We start from the raw sequence: 15,631 nt of genomic DNA on the forward strand, positions 1-15,631 counted from the left end.
GTGGCAAACCTGTGACACGTCACAATGAGGTCACACCATGTTGGCAGATTGGTGTGTGCCAAAACTCCACAGGGTCCGACTTTAATTGAACGTGTGCCAGAGGCATCAAGTGTAGATCAGTTCTGACAAGACTATGAATTTAGCACAGTGGTTGCATACACATATCATTAGTCTGCTTTGAGTGAAATGTTGTCAAGGTGACTAAACACGCCAGCTGAATTTGAGTGGGCCGGTGGAGTCATGTGCTGTCAGGATGATTGCTGCTACTGCACAAATTTATCCTGAAGGTGGGGAACAGGAAAGGGAAATGACAAAGAGAACAAATCTGTTCGTTTTTTAAAGACGCCGTGTTCTTCAACCTTCAGGCCAGACGGCGGACTTCGTCCGTCCCACTGCTGTTCCACATATAGTGACACTGAAGTATTGTGGGGCGTAATGATCATTTCAGCCTCTGAGGGATGCTGTCTTGTTTGTGTGGACAATGAGAGGTTATTTAAAGTAACATTAAGGACCAAAGTTTAGTATGAGGACATTTACCCAAAGGCCGGTTCAAGTTTGTAAGCGCTGGATGTATTTATGGATTCTGTATTTGGGGCACTTCCTGGCCTAACTTTGTAAGACCCGCCGAGAACTTGTCTATGTGTCAGCGGGAAACAGGAGTCTGCTGTTTGAGTGTTGACACAGGGGTGACTGTCTGTGACAGAGCCACATTTTCAAAATAAAGGCCACAGCAGCACATCCCTAGATAATGTATTCCAACGAGGGCACACACGCTGACAACGAAAAATGTTCGACTTAAGTGAAGGATGGCTTTAAAGTCTCTTTCCATTGTGTCTCGACTCGGTCCAGACGGCGTGTAATCCTCTTGTGTATTGTAGTTTGTGTTGTAGGTTATGCCTCAGTCTTTCACGCCTTCATGCATTGTGCCTACTGTACCGGCCCTGTCTCATTCCACATCAGCATTCATTGTTCCTTGGAAATAGCTCTGACATCCATGTACTCTTATTTGATGTCTGGCTAGGATAGTGAGCTTTATCCCATTATGTGTGAAATGCATTCAGTTCCAGGAGGGAAAACAAATTCCCTCAAAGCATCTTGCATGTTCCCCCCTCCCCCCCATTTTTTCCCCGTCTTTCTTTAAAAAATTACACAAAAGGCAGCTCAGAGCAGACAGTTTAGCTGCGAGTGAAAGACTCACTGTTAACAGAAACCCCTCTCTTTCTATCTCCGGTGTTTGTCCCCAAAGCGGTAAGACTGTGAAGGACGAAAACACCAAAGGCGAGACGGAGGTGAAGAACGCCACGGCCGAGGTGAAGACAGTTCCCAACGAGGCTCCCCAGATGAATGGCAACGAAAGTAAAGCGTAATTTCTTTGCCCAAGAGCAGCCGGAGAAAGAGGGTGGTTGGGGTAAGGAGGGTGGTTGGGCGTGGGCTCTTAAGGTTAATGTGGGGATGGGGGATCGGGGGGAGGGTCACAGTCACTGAAACCTCAAAGCGTTGTCACACACCATCCCATCGCATCAGAAAAAAAACGACAAAAAGCAACAGAAAAGCTAAAAAAAAGAAGAAATGACGGATCTCTTTCAGTGTCCTCTGACCAGGAAAATGTAAAGACCTCATGCACATGCCTTAGTTCCTTTTACGTCAGTTTCTATTGTTTATTTGTCACGGAAAAGGAGAAATTCATACCTGTAGTTCACCGTCTCTTGTATGTAATATTAAACTGATCAACTGTTAAATACGGAACAGAATATGTTTCTTCTAGATAAGCACGGATGGACTTTAGCTTTATTTCACTGCCCACACACACGTTAAGTCTGGCACATTACCAATACTACTATTCTTATGCATTATGGTCATCATCGTGGTAATGGATTATGGGTCTTTTTTTCCCTTTGTCAATATTTTGCTGTGTTTAAATAATGTGCAGATGTTACTGCCTATTTAGCTTTTTTAATGTGTTATTTCCAGGGCTAGATATTAGAACATTAGCATGCCTGTTTTTGCAAAGTTACTGTATTTTCTGTACATGTTGCTGTCATTTTGTTCCTCTTTAGATGTCTTTTTTTTTTTTTCTTAAATGTTGGCTCCATAAGTTTCTGGTCTAGAAATCATTTAGTCTAAGCTATGAGAAACAGAAGAAGACACCAGAGAAAGATTTGTCATGCCGCTACAGTCAGGGTTCAGGGGTTTCAACCCTGTCCCCCAAAAGGTCATGTATATTAGTAAATGGTTTTGCCTGATATGTCGTGTAAGAAACATAACTGCTACTCGCTAAGAGTTTTTTCTTGTGTTCAAAGCTTCTAAATTGAGTAAGGACAGCTGCGAGTGGTTTGCTTCTCTGTTCTCATCATGTTAAAAATTGTAATCTGGATGAAACTGAGTTTCTTTTGAGATGTATTTGCTCTCCAGCTGCATATGAAGGCCATTTTTAGGAGAGAGGGTTGGGGTGGGTTGAAGGTTTATAAAATGGTCATGTTGAAGCTGTGTTCTTTTTCAGGGGCCTCATCCCTCAAAGTTCATTTTTCCAGAATCTGAAGGAAACTACTGGTGTGTCCTTTGTGTCTTAAGTATCCTAAAATCCACCAGTCAGTTGTTCTTTCTGCTTTCAGTTCTCATCAACCCGTTAAATCAGAAAATGATCACATGGCCAAGTGTAGCAGGAGTATTCATGTGGTCACTGGTAAATATGTTATGAGAGCTGGAGAAATGAAAACGGATCCTTCAGGACTTAAAGCCAGGCTTAAAGTTCACTGTGTCTTCTTGGAGGTATCCGTGTAGTGAACGGTCAGTAATATACACAGATTTATCCACATCGTGGTACTCTGTTCACCACTCGTGTATTGAAAAGAAACACCAGAACTGAACTATGAAACGTCCTGGGCTGTCAGAGGGCAAATTCCTGCTGGTAACGTGTCAAAACCAATTAGTGTTGGTCTCAGGATGGGAGCTAAACATCACGTTAAGCTGAACGCTCTGCAGTAGTAATAATAATGGTGATCTTTCTTTGGAGGAGGTGGCGCCTGCGAAGGGACACAGCGTCTGTGTGAGTTGTTACTGTCGTCGTTTGCTTTCCTTTAGATCAGCGTGTGAACACACCTTTTCCTCCTCCTCTCCCACACACGTACACACTTCACCTTTTCCAGAGGCCTCCTGTAAACGTTTCGGACCAGCTGGCCAGCGACTCAAAAGGCTGCAAGTGTTCTGCCCAAACACTTTCAGGCAGCAGGTTTGGACTGCACAGCAGACATGTTTGCTTGTCAGCCAAACCTGCTTAATTCCTGACACTCCTTTCCAACGCCTGCAGCCGGTCTCGAACATCACACTGAGTCTGTTTTCTTGGCTTTAACCATCTTTACCTTCTTCTCTGGTTCATAGCCATTGTTGCCTTCTCTGTGCTAACCGCTATTGTTCACTGCTCTGATTGGTCTGAGGAAATTTGTGCACCTCTGAGTGACCAAACTGCTGATGCTCTCAGCCATCATTTCCCCCCCTTTCACCATCAGCTCCTGTCAGTGTGCGTTTGTGTCACCATTGCTTCCGCCATCTTGCATTTCAGTCTTTAATTAGTTTGTGCCTGCAGTGATGTAACATGTATTGTAGGTTTAGTACAGTTTACCACTTTATACAAAATTCACTTTATCACATTATTCTGAGCACAAGGTCCTCCTACTGGAAATTTTCTGGAAAATGTCTGGAAATGATGAGATGAGCCACAGTTGTCCTAGAAGTTTTCTCTTTATCTGTTTTGCCTGGCCAAATATTAAAGGCCACTCTAAAAATGCAAAACAGAAATTCAGATTTGTTAAGCTGATCAAGTAATACAAATTCACAAAGAGCAAACACATTTTTTGGGGCGAGTTTGGCTTCAGTAGTACCACTTTAAAGGACTTTTAAAGCACCATTTCTTTTTTTTCTTTTTTTTGCAGTTTAGCCCATTGGTTTACCCAGCATCTGAGAGGATTCATCACACGATCGTTACCCGTGCCTCCTATAAACATTTCTGTTCAGTGTGCATGTTCAATACCCTCATACCCCGCAGCTAAAAATATGCTAAAAACAACAAAGCGTACCAGGCAGCTGAGACCTGTAGTGCATTTAATTGCATGTAAATAAATGTAACCATTTTACTGCTGAAACCTCTGATGAACTGCTACAACCATGAGAGCAAGCAGGAAAATGCATTTATTTTGGCGTGTGGCGGTTATTACAATCCTTGCTGTTTTTATCAGGGCAAGTCTCATTTGGCTCATTTTAATGCAGACATCGGTCGTCTAAACCCTGCAGGCGTTTTCAGAGGGATGGTTAGAAACACAACCAAAAGAATGAACCTTCACTGAAAAACATTCCTCTTCATGGTTGCTATTAGAAAGTCAGCTTCAGCTGGCCAGGGAAAACACGAGTCACGTGATCATCATCAGCTCCTTATTTAACCAGCATTCAACTGCTGAAGTGCTTCTTACAGGAGGGGAGGCTAACAGCAGCCCTGCTCTGTTTATTGGAGCAACATCTGCAGCCTCCTGCTCCTCTGTCACCAGCATCAGCGTGTCTCCGACCAGCTCAGAACATCCACCAGGCAGCTCCGCCTTTGTACTCTTGTCTTAATGATGAAAACTGAGACTCCGGATGGTGTCGGTTTGCCGTGATTATTCAGCACACTCCATCGCATGCACACGGAACAGAAATCCTGAGGTGACTTTGTTACCCGTCTTTTCGATAACCAATGAGCTAAACTTACAAATTAAAAGTCTAAGCCCCAACAAGCGACAATAAAGAAAGCCTGAGCAGTCACAGACGTTAAAAGGCTTCCTGTGGAAAACAGTGCTGAGCAGCACAACTCTGAAATGTGGCTTAAACTGAGAGACTAATACTGGGTCTGTGTCTGTAAATGAATGTACGCTCTCAAGCCATTAAGCCTTTCAGCTGCCCTTTTTTTTTTTTTGTTTAGTTTTGTTTTGTTTTGAACGAAAAAGAATATGTGGCCTCTTTTAACCAGCCAGGAAGGAATTTGGTCTGTGGTGTCTAAAGTTTTCTTTTAATGCATCGAAAGTTAAATCAGAGGATTTCAAAAATGTTCTGTAGCAGCCTGCTGTGGATTTGGAAGGTAATTAAACAAGTCTGACCCTTTTGTGTACAGTGTTCCTCCTACTTTAGACTGCAAGCTAGTACACTGTGAATGTGTGAATCCATTGTCCTTTGTAGTAGAGTTGAGCAAATAGTTTGATTGTGAAACGATGTAGCTGATAGTATGTGACCGCATTCCCAGAAGTCTGACAGCAGCCAACTGGAAAGACACAGTGCCTTTGAATGAGAAAATAACGGCATGCATTCCATTCCTCTCACTGTCTGTCCATTAAAGGTTTCACATCTCGCTCTTCCTGCCAATTTGCTGTTTCATTTACTGCACTTCACAGGTGTGAGTTAAGCAACGTTTTATTCAGATTGTGTCATATATTCACAAATGTTCCGGTTTATATGATGGGTCTATTGCACCGTCCTTGTTAAAGGATCATTCTGGGTTATCATTTTTATTGCTGTGATGAACACTGTGCTCGCCAGGTAAACGACTGACACCTGTGAAAGTGGGTCTGGGTTGTGAGCCAAACTGATTGGGAAAAGGAGCGAAGGTGAACGGCAACATCTCAGCTGTTCGCCACAGTTTACACACCGACTTCCTGGCTTGACCAGAGGACTGTGGACCGTCCAGCCTGACGTGCATCAGTACAGTTCAGGTTAAAAACAAAAACATCAGACTGAAACTGAAATGGACTTTAGGATCTGAAAGCCAGAGTCACTAACATCCCAGGTGTGCTCACTTTCCCTTTTAATTTCCACATAAAGTGAGTGACACCCTGACTGACTGCTGGAGCTTCTTGTCTGACCAGACTTGGTTAGCACAGTGTTAGCAAAGCAAATAAAAATGAAGGCCAAAGCTACAAAAGAGAGAAACAAACTGGAATTACTCGTAAAAGAAAACGTGGACACACTGACACGTCATCCTATAAAACAGGCATCACTTAAGTACAGCAGTCCGTCACACATCAGACCCCCTCATCGCTTTGCTCAGGTCCCGTGTTCTCCAAACTGTCTGAAGCTGTTGGATTTGTCAGAAGCAAGCATGCAAAATACATTACAAAAGCATAACACCACAGTTTTGATTAAATAATGAAAGCTTCATGTATTGTATTGATCTTTTATCAAGTGTTGTGTACCTCGTCCTGTTTCCTAAACTTTTTTATTTTTTGCTTCAAATGGAAATTGTTTCTGCTTCACAAAAAAAAAATGTTATTTAAGGAAAAAAGGTGGGAAAGAAGCTAATTTTACTGTCTCTGCTGAAATACAGTGTGAAAATATACAGAAAGAACCATGTGAGCTGTTTGTTTTCTCCAAAAACAAGCCTGAAAATATTTTTGAAATGCAAATGTGGGACCAATTTTTGTGCAAGTTGACATGCAAACCTTTTCTATCCGTGTCACTTCTCCTGAAATCCGTTTGTGGAGGACACAAGCGCCTCTTGTTCAGTTACCTCAAAAAAGCAAAATGCAGGAATGTCAGAGGCAGCGCTGCATTTGTCTCTTTGAGTCCGGCTCTCGATTCAGTCAGAACAAAAACACTGAGCGGATTTTTTCATCTTGGCTCAGCGTTTGCGAGGAGACAAAGCAGCATGAATTTTTCAGGGTTTGATGAGAAAAGACCAAAACCAAAAACATCCTGCCACGTTGTTCTCTGTTTTACAGTAAGAGTCAGTGGAAGAGCCAGCTGATTGTTGTGCAGTCACTGGTCACAGCTCACACTGCAGGTCACACACTCCTGTGTGTCCACTGTCACCGCGTCAAAGCTGAATACTAACTGAGGAAAGAAGAAAACGCGTTCTGACTTCGCACTTGTGGTCAATAAAGATAAAAATAAATAAACAGAACCAAAAATTAATTTAAAAAAAAAAACACTGTAAAGCTTTATTTTTTTAAGTGACAAGGATTTTGTGGTGCTTTCTAGCATTTATGCCACACCGACAATTTAAATATTAACAAAGTAATATGCTGAATTAGATTAAAAGGTAGATTTTCACCAAAAACAGGCTCGGTGCAATACAATAAGATCAAGTGGCAACGTGTCCATTTCCTCACAGTAAAATGTTCCGCTGTTTTCTAAGTTCCAAACGATGACAGCTTTAAGTGATTCTCTGTGTTCAGTCTTGAAATATTTTAAAGTTTGGGTGAAGGATGAATAGCAACCAGCAAAACTGCACTTAATTAAATAAATAGATTTCGTTTTTACTTTCCTTTCACCGTCAGTGCTGAATCCATGCAGAGCAAACACACATCACACACTACCATTTAGGGACTAATTGTGATTAACTTGCACCCACCTGAAGGCTCTTTGGAGATGTGTTTATCCATGCTTTGTGCAGTTCTGCATATTGGCCACTAGGGGGCAACATGCTCTTAACCAATGGAAAGACAATCTGGCATACAAGTAAGAGCCAGGTACTCACGCGTTTTAAAATGTAAAATGATATTACATTCATTCACTCTTATTATATCTATTATTATTTTACTTCTTCATTATTTAAGAAACCAGAAATGATCAATTCAGAGCTCAGACTGAGATCTCAAACCAGAGCGTCACCTCCACCTACGTCACATAGAGTTTAATACTAAAATGACAACCACAATCACCCGAATCTCTCACTGTGATGAACGCAGTCCACGGAGTCATTTTTGTGCTCGATCAGTGCTTCCTGATCAAGACTTCATGAAGTATGTTTTGTGCTTAAGTAATTGCCTGATTTGTCCATAAGGTGGCAGACTAACTCAATTTAACAGAAACGTGTCACGTGTTCTGGAAAGGAAAAGTGACAACATGTTGGTTTAAGTCTCTAAACTAAGAAAGTAGTTATATATGCTCTTTACACATGTGAACGCAGCTTTGCATTTCTTACTTTGTAGCACTTTAAGGGATTTCTTACTTTGAGTTATAGAAGAAAATGCACACGCTAACCACTTGGTTTCATGCAGACCTCCAGACCTCCAGCGAGCACCATCAGGAGTCACTTCTGCAATTTCTGTTTGTTTGAATGACACCAGAAAAATTAAGTAATGACACTCCAAAATCCAAAGGGGAAGGTCTTAGCATTAAAAACAAAGAAAAGTCCACAAAAATTCTTCAATTTCAATCTATTTCAGAGGACAATTTTGTGCCTTTTTTTCCTCTGCCACATTTATTTTACAGAGATGCTAATTACTTTGTGCCTTTCACATACAAAGCCTATGAGCAGCTCATAAAATACTGTATGATGCTGTTCCTAAGAGATGAGAGTCGCTGACACACACTTTATAAATCAATACTTTAGCGTTCTGAAAGAGATAATTCCACGACACCAAAGCTCATCTAATCTTCATATGAAAGTATGTTTTCCTGCCAAAACTTTGCATTTTCTTTTCATTTCACTGCTCCACCACTAACTTTGCACACACCAGATTAGGGTCCTTTTCAGGGGCTCCGTCCCTCCCCCACACCATAACAATGGTCCAGTGTGGTCCTCTGCGGCCCGGGCCTGATCCCATACGCTGATAGCTTCAGGCAGGAAGCCCTGCTCATGGCTGTTACCTGTCTGAGCACACACACACACACACACACACACACACACATGCGGCCTGTGGTGAAGCCGTGTGCCGAGCTGCCCTTAGAGGACACATTAGACAATGTGTGGTAATGAGTTAATCAGCGTCGCGATCGTGCTTTGTAGCGTAGGTTTTTGTCTACCTTTTGCCGCCATCATCACAGACAGATTTATGCCGTCGCACAGATGGTGATTGCAGTCTGTGAAAACATGGCTGACTCATCTGCGACACCAGTTTCAGTTTCTGAATGGACATTCTTGTTTGGAGCCAGAAAATCAAAAGGTGAAAGTGTCTGAGGAGTGGATGTTGAGGTGGTAGGAGAAAGTGGAATTGATTACAGCTGAGGGTGGCAGGCTGTCAATCAAGCCACAACACCTTCTAACGCACCCGTTTTTATGTCTTTACATGTGTGACGTTTGTTCATGTCTTTATTTTGGTAACAGCACCTCGTAGTCATTTGGAGCAGCTGCATCGTGAACAAATTACATCCAGTTTGCAGTGAAATCATAGAAACTAATGTGCTCGTGTTATAGTCTGGTATTTTAAGGGATAATTTCAGTTTGGTTTGGATTATTTGGTCAGAATTTCTATCAGTAATAAAGTCATTAAACTCACCTGAGTTAACTGACAAAATGTGGTGAAATGATGAAGCTGCTGTACATCATCATCTGATTGGGTGATGCATGTTAAAGATCTTCTGTGGTTAATGTGAATCAGACGGCCGAGCGACTTACAGGAAGTAACATCTGTCTCATGACAACTTAGTTCCCCATTTCAGTCGATGTTTCAACATCTCCAAGAAACAATATTTGTATGATAACTTCAGCAACTTCCTGAGACGGTCGGACCGTTCAGGAGTTTAGGAAGTGAGTCAGCATTCATGTAGATTTCAGTGGTGTATCACGTCCTGAGTGGACAGATCTGTTCCCGTTTGAGGTCCTCAGGTAGGCGGGATGAAGTCCTGTGACCACGGGGACCCACCTTTTCCTAAAATCTTCAAATTCAGACCAAATATCCTCAAAATGTTTTAAAGTAGCCCCTTTACGTGTGAAAAACCCACATGTGCTTTCAGAAGCTTTGCTGTCCGTTTGGCACTCGAACGTCCCCTCGTGTTTTAATACTTTAAGGTGCGTGTGAATGAAGTTATTCTTCATTTCACATTTTTTGAGTGAAAATCTGCTTCACATGTCCCTGTAAAGTACTATTGCAAAATAAACATTACAATTATTGTTAAAAAAAAAAGAAGGAAAGAAAGAAAAGAAAAAGTGATTCCTGTTTGTGTCTGTCAATAAAGAGTAGAAGTTCAGTCCTTCCTCTTATGGAGCTCTGAGGTCCGTCCGCCTTCATAAGCACCGTGGTGATGTTCTGCGTCACAGTATTGGTAATATCTTGTGCCAAACAGTGGAATGATTTCCCACAGTGAAAACCTCAAAGTGGTGTAAACAGTGAAACGTATGAGTGAAGCTGACGGCAGGTTTCGAATCAAGGTCAGCTTTGTTGAGAAGATTAGAGTGCAGCCTGAATGTGTCTGAGCCTGAGCTGCAGTTTGTTTTGAAATCTACAGAAGCAGATGTTTGCACAGCACATTTTCTTTTCTTTTTTTTCCTTTCTTCTTTTTTAAAGATTCTTGAGGGATTTTTTTTGCTTTTTCATGCAGAGCCACGTTTCAACATTTTCATTTCCAGGCTGCTCTGTCTTGTCCCTTTTCAAAGAGCCAGCCAGCCGTGCATTCCTATCCAGAACACTCTGCTTCATCTCTGCTTCCCAACCTTTAAATCACATCAGTGTTACATCATCGCACACACACACACACACACGCACACACACACACGCACACACACACACTCTCATGCTTCATGCTGTGTTGTCCCTGCCAAAAACTTGTTCTTCCCTCTTTTTTTTCTCTATTTTTGCCCAAACTTTCAGTCATCAACTTAACATTTCTTTTCATCTGATCTTTAATTTAAGAAGAAACTGTTGTGTTTTGTACTGCACGTACCGAAGTACTTTGGATGGACTGTTCGATCTTCCAGTGACCAGGTGTAATATCATGTCCACGTGTGAGCACATTTATTGATGACGTTTTGTAGGCATAAATCGCTCATTAAAAGCAGATTTTTGATGCGTTATTATTTTAAGATAAAGTAAAATGGAAATGAAAAGGTGATGAGAGCAGTTTACTCTTTCTTTGTTTTTGGTTTTTAAATATAATGCAGCATTTGTCTTTTAAATTGTTTATTTTGTTTTTTATTTCATTGTGCGAATGTACTTTTCTGGTGTGGATGTAAGTGGATATGACTGCATTGTTCAGACACACAACCTGCAGGATTTACATTCAAATCAACTTTACATTTATCTGAGATATCTGAGCCTCAACCCATTACATTATTATGTCATTGGTATATCTTTTATTATTATTATTATTATTATTATTATCATTATTATTATTATTATTGTGACTGAATTCATTCTGAGGTGAGGTTCAAATTAAGATTATTCTTTATTTTTTGAATAAGTTGGTTATCATGATTGAAATATAAGATTTTGGGGTGTGTCCTGTGAGCAGGTAAACTCATATAATATGTGTGTGATAACTGTGAACTACATTAGAAAATTCTCGAGTATTGTGGTGTGAGTCCAAATACGAGCAGGAATGCAGATGTTTTTCTAAAATTAACAGCTGCAGCAGCTTTATGTTCCACCATATTTTATTGTTATATATATTTGTGTGTGTGAAAGTTATTATTATTAGATATCGATATACTTTTACTCCCAAAGAGAAATGAGAAATAACTGACAGTGAACATTTTTTTCTTTTGTGTTTTTGTACTTTAGTGCACAAGATGGATTCTCGTCAGGATTTGTTCAAATTAAACAAACTTTTCTCACATTTCAACAGGACTGATCACAGATCAGCTGACGGATTAGCATGATAAACTTTACACAAAAGCTTTGAGAATCATTTAAGTAGTTAGCTGTTTGGAATTTTATTGTCCATATGGAAAAAAGGATTTCATGTATTCACTCAAGTTTTTACAGAAACTCTGGCTGCCCGTTTCCTCCTGTTTAGTCATTTTATTATTGCACTGGACCTTTCAAAGAAATGCACCAGGAGTTCCAGCAAATTACAGAACCTTCGGTTTTTGATCAGCAAATCTTCAGAAGGGGGCTTCTTCAAAGAAATAACTTCCCACTTCACTTCTTAAGCTGAACAAAAACTCCTCTTAAATGAATGGCTTTTGCTCACAGCTTGTGGCCGCAGCTGGCAGTATTGTTGGCCGCTCTCGTCCCCTGGACACACAGAGGATGAAGGCCGATTCAGGGGGTTGACACAACAGGTACAAACACATGAAACGACTGCAATTATTGTCCTCCGTCCTTCTCGACACCAGCGTCTGACATGACAACGTGTTGCTTGATTTATCTTTGTTGTTTGTAATTTCTCAGGATGGCAGGTTTCCTCAGATGACTTTTTTTTTTTTGCCCAGCGTCAGGATAAAAAGCTCCAACAAAGAGGATGTTTGATTCTCTTTAATGAAACACAGAATATGTGAATAGCACTGCAGGGCACTGATCACCTATAGAGGTACGGACACAAAAAGAAACAAAAACAGATTTCAGAGACGATACCTCCAGGAACACATGCTGTTAGGACACCTTTTCATCGCTTGCTCGTTTGTGGTTAAACTTGTGCAGAAAGTAGTAAATGTGGTCAGTTGATTGTGGTAGCGTTGGGTCCACCTCTGCTCCTGACTTAAACCATAATTCGAGTTCAGGTGCGGGTTTCGTCGCAGGTCGGATCAGGTTTTTGAGCCCTAATGCTGCTGTTCTTCGGTCTGTGAGTGAGCAGTTCTGACTGCTCCAGATTTTTATTGCACTTCAGCATATTCTCCCTGTTAAATGTTGTATTGTGTTACTTTGACTGAGTTAACAAGGCGTCTGCTCTCTGCTTGGCTGCTCTTCTTCGTCCAGGAAATGGACCCTGACTTCCGCCCTCCTCCCGGACTCGTCTGTGGAGGCACGTCAGCTCTTTGAACGTGGGGTCAAGTGCGGTTGCTTCCTTCAGGTTTGAGGTGGGATCTCTTTGCTTGGCCAGCTCGTGTGTGAAATGCAGCCTTGAGGTGCAGCATGAAGGCCGACTCCTCGTGTAGCATCTAACTCCAGGTGAAACTATATTTACAGCACGGCTGCACAGATTCCCTCCATCCAAGTGATGTGATGTTGACCAAAGAAAAATGACAAAGTAGCCTGTGTGTGTTACTCTGCCGCTTTCTACCACTTGGTGCATGGACATAGCATGAGAGATCTGGAAGTAAATTTAAAGCCAAAATGAAGTTTTATGGCTCCCTGCAAACCTTGTCAGTTAGTGGACTGCTGCAACTATAGATCCAGAGGGCCGTGAGGAACTTTGGGTGAATCGGTCCTTTAATTTAATGTGTTCTGGGAGAATTCGGTGGACTTGATTAATTGGATGCATTACTGAGGGTATTATGGAGCCAGTATCTAGAGCCCATTAGCGCAGAAGAAAATGTTTCAAAGACGTTGGCTGTAAAACTGTTGGCACTCTGGTCCAGAACCTGGTGAAGGGCCTCCCCAGTGATGCGCTCTGGCAGTCTTTTAGCCCTGCACAGAAGTTTAGATAGTGTCAACTTTGTAGCTCAAGGCACAGTAACGACGACACACTCCGCCCAGTCACCCCGCATGGCCGGCGTGACAGCCGGGCGCTGGTCCAGGGAACGTAGACGTGGACAGTGTCTTCAGACCTGCCGCCGAACTGCTTTGAGTGAACCCAGAGGTTTTTCTGTGGCACCTCTGGCCTGTGTGATCACAGCCTCAGGCTCTTCCCCACATGCTTCACCTCTCACACCGCAGATCCATTTCTGCTGTGCTTTTACCAAATGTGTGCTGAAGAGTGAAAATGCATGAACGAATGAGCTGTCAGCCTCTCACGCGGTGCCTCTGTTCGTCATATCTCTGCTGATTCGTTCCAACCTCTGCGACTCCACTGGTGCACTTCTGTGAAGATCTGCCACTGACTCTGAGGGGTTCACATCCAACGGCAGTTACTGACGTCCTTCAGACAAATGGACGCATGTGTGGTTTGAGCTCAGATGATGTCCTCTGACGTTGCTTTGAAAACTTCACCCGGCCTATCAGCAGGATGGTTCTCCCTTGTGAGTCGGGTCCTGCTCAGGGTTTCTTCCTGTTAAAAGGGAGTTTTTCCTTGCCACTGTCTGCTTGCTCAGGGGTTCAGACTCTGAGTCTCTGTAAAGCGCCTGGAGACAATTTTGGTTGTAAAAGGTGCTATATAAATAAAACTGAATTGAAAACTCAAACAGCAGAGTGCTGATTGCCAGACTACTCAAATGGCTGATGAATGCTGCTAAATCGAATGCAAGCATGCATGTTATGTTGTCTACCTCTTGTGCGCTTCACAGACTCTTCTGCATGAGCTGTCATACATCAGCTCACCGCAGCGTCGGCCATCATTCCTCACAGCCTTTTTACTTTTACAACTTTTACACATTAAAGAGCCTGGTTTGACAATCATGTATGTGTAGCACACAGAGCAATGGAACATCCTCCAGGATGCCACATGGTGCTACATGAACAGAGTGCACATAATGAGCATAAAAACAGACACGATATGTTACAGTCCAGAAATAAGAATTTCAATGCAAAGCCTAAGTATTGATCAAAATAGAATAATGATAGGAGGAGATAAGATGAAGCTGAGCTGTGTGGTTTGATGCACTAATGTTTTAATAAGAACAAACAAGATAATCCCAGCAGGCAGGCAGGCAGGCAGGCAGGCAGGCAGGCAGGCAGGCAGGCAGGCAGGCAGGCAGGCAGGCAGGCAGGCAGGCAGGCAGGCAGGCAGGCAGGCAGGCAGGCAGGCAGGCAGGCAGGCAGGCAGGCAGGCAGGCAGGCAGGCAGGCAGGCAGGTAGGTAGGTAGGTAGATAGATAGATAGATAGATAGATAGATAGATAGATAGATACTTTATTGATCCCGAGGGAAATTTGAGATTTGTTTCCACACTGAGGCTCCTGTGTAATCTGAACAAACTGTGAGCTGTTTCTGTGATTGTTATCCGTCGTTACTTTAAGTTACGATGAAAGCGTACCGGAATGAGAGAATATGCAGACATTCGTGATCAGACAGGCTGTATACAGTTAGCTAACCTGAGCCTGTGTTTGCAACCCGTCGGATCGTTTGACTTCCTCTGTTTAACTCCTCCAGCTTGATTTAACTGCTGTGTACAATATTGTGATTAACAACGGCAAGAAATCCAAGAACTATGACAATAATAAACATCACATGAAACCCCACAGGCTGCCATCACTCCTTAGGTAGGATACAAGGGAAGGGTAATGGGAGTTTGATCGAGTGGTTTCAAGTTAGACTGACTCGGAGGATAAATGAATCGAGGTTACCCTAAACGATTCCCGCACATACATTGGAAACAGAAAGGAAGAGAGAAGAGAGAGAAGGAAAGAGAGAGATGTGCTGAAGGATTAGCTGTGAGGAGCTTCCCTGTGGCGAGCAGGCCTTCTTTCTCCCAGCAACACCAGGAACACTGTAAGGTGATTACTGTGTCGTTTGCCATCGGTCCAGTGGGTAAGCACTATGGACACAAGAGCTCCACTGCCTCCATGGAGCACAGTGGGAATCAGAGCTACACAGTGTCAGTGTACCCACTCTGTGGAAGTCTCAAATAAATATGATACATAACATACATACAACTGTTCTGTGTGCAGATGACCATTAAAAGTGACAAAAGTGAAAGGACTTCAGAGATGTTTTGGAATTCAGTTTCAATTCAGGCAGCTGTGTGTGTGTGTGTGTGTGTGTGTGTGTGTGTGTGTAGGATGCTGAAAAAGATGAAGAAATGGGTGATGAGGGGAGGAGAGGCGGCTCTTTTCTTTCCTCTGAATGAAAGCCAGCTGTGGCGTCGCAGCCTAAAGCACTGACCAGAGGAGGTGGAGGTGGAGGTGAAGGTGGAGG

General features: G+C 42.5%; 1 protein-coding gene across 7 annotated transcripts in view; it reads left to right on the forward strand.

Annotated features, from left to right (window-relative positions):
- ncam1a (neural cell adhesion molecule 1a) overlaps positions 1-6,175 on the forward strand; it is a 224,437-nt gene extending 218,262 nt beyond the window's left edge. For 6 of the 7 annotated variants that reach the window (XM_046411094.1, XM_046411097.1, XM_046411095.1 and 3 more), the window contains one exon: positions 1,247-6,175. In XM_046411094.1, the coding sequence (XP_046267050.1) occupies positions 1,247-1,367 (121 nt within the window). In that variant the 3' untranslated portion in view covers positions 1,368-6,175. The remainder of the gene's footprint in view (positions 1-1,246) is intronic. The other variant, XM_046411098.1, reaches the window with a different exon arrangement.
- Positions 6,176-15,631: the final 9,456 nt, after the last annotated feature.

This window comes from Scatophagus argus, chromosome 14, assembly GCF_020382885.2.
Source record: "Scatophagus argus isolate fScaArg1 chromosome 14, fScaArg1.pri, whole genome shotgun sequence".
Classification (NCBI taxonomy): domain Eukaryota; kingdom Metazoa; phylum Chordata; class Actinopteri; family Scatophagidae; genus Scatophagus; species Scatophagus argus.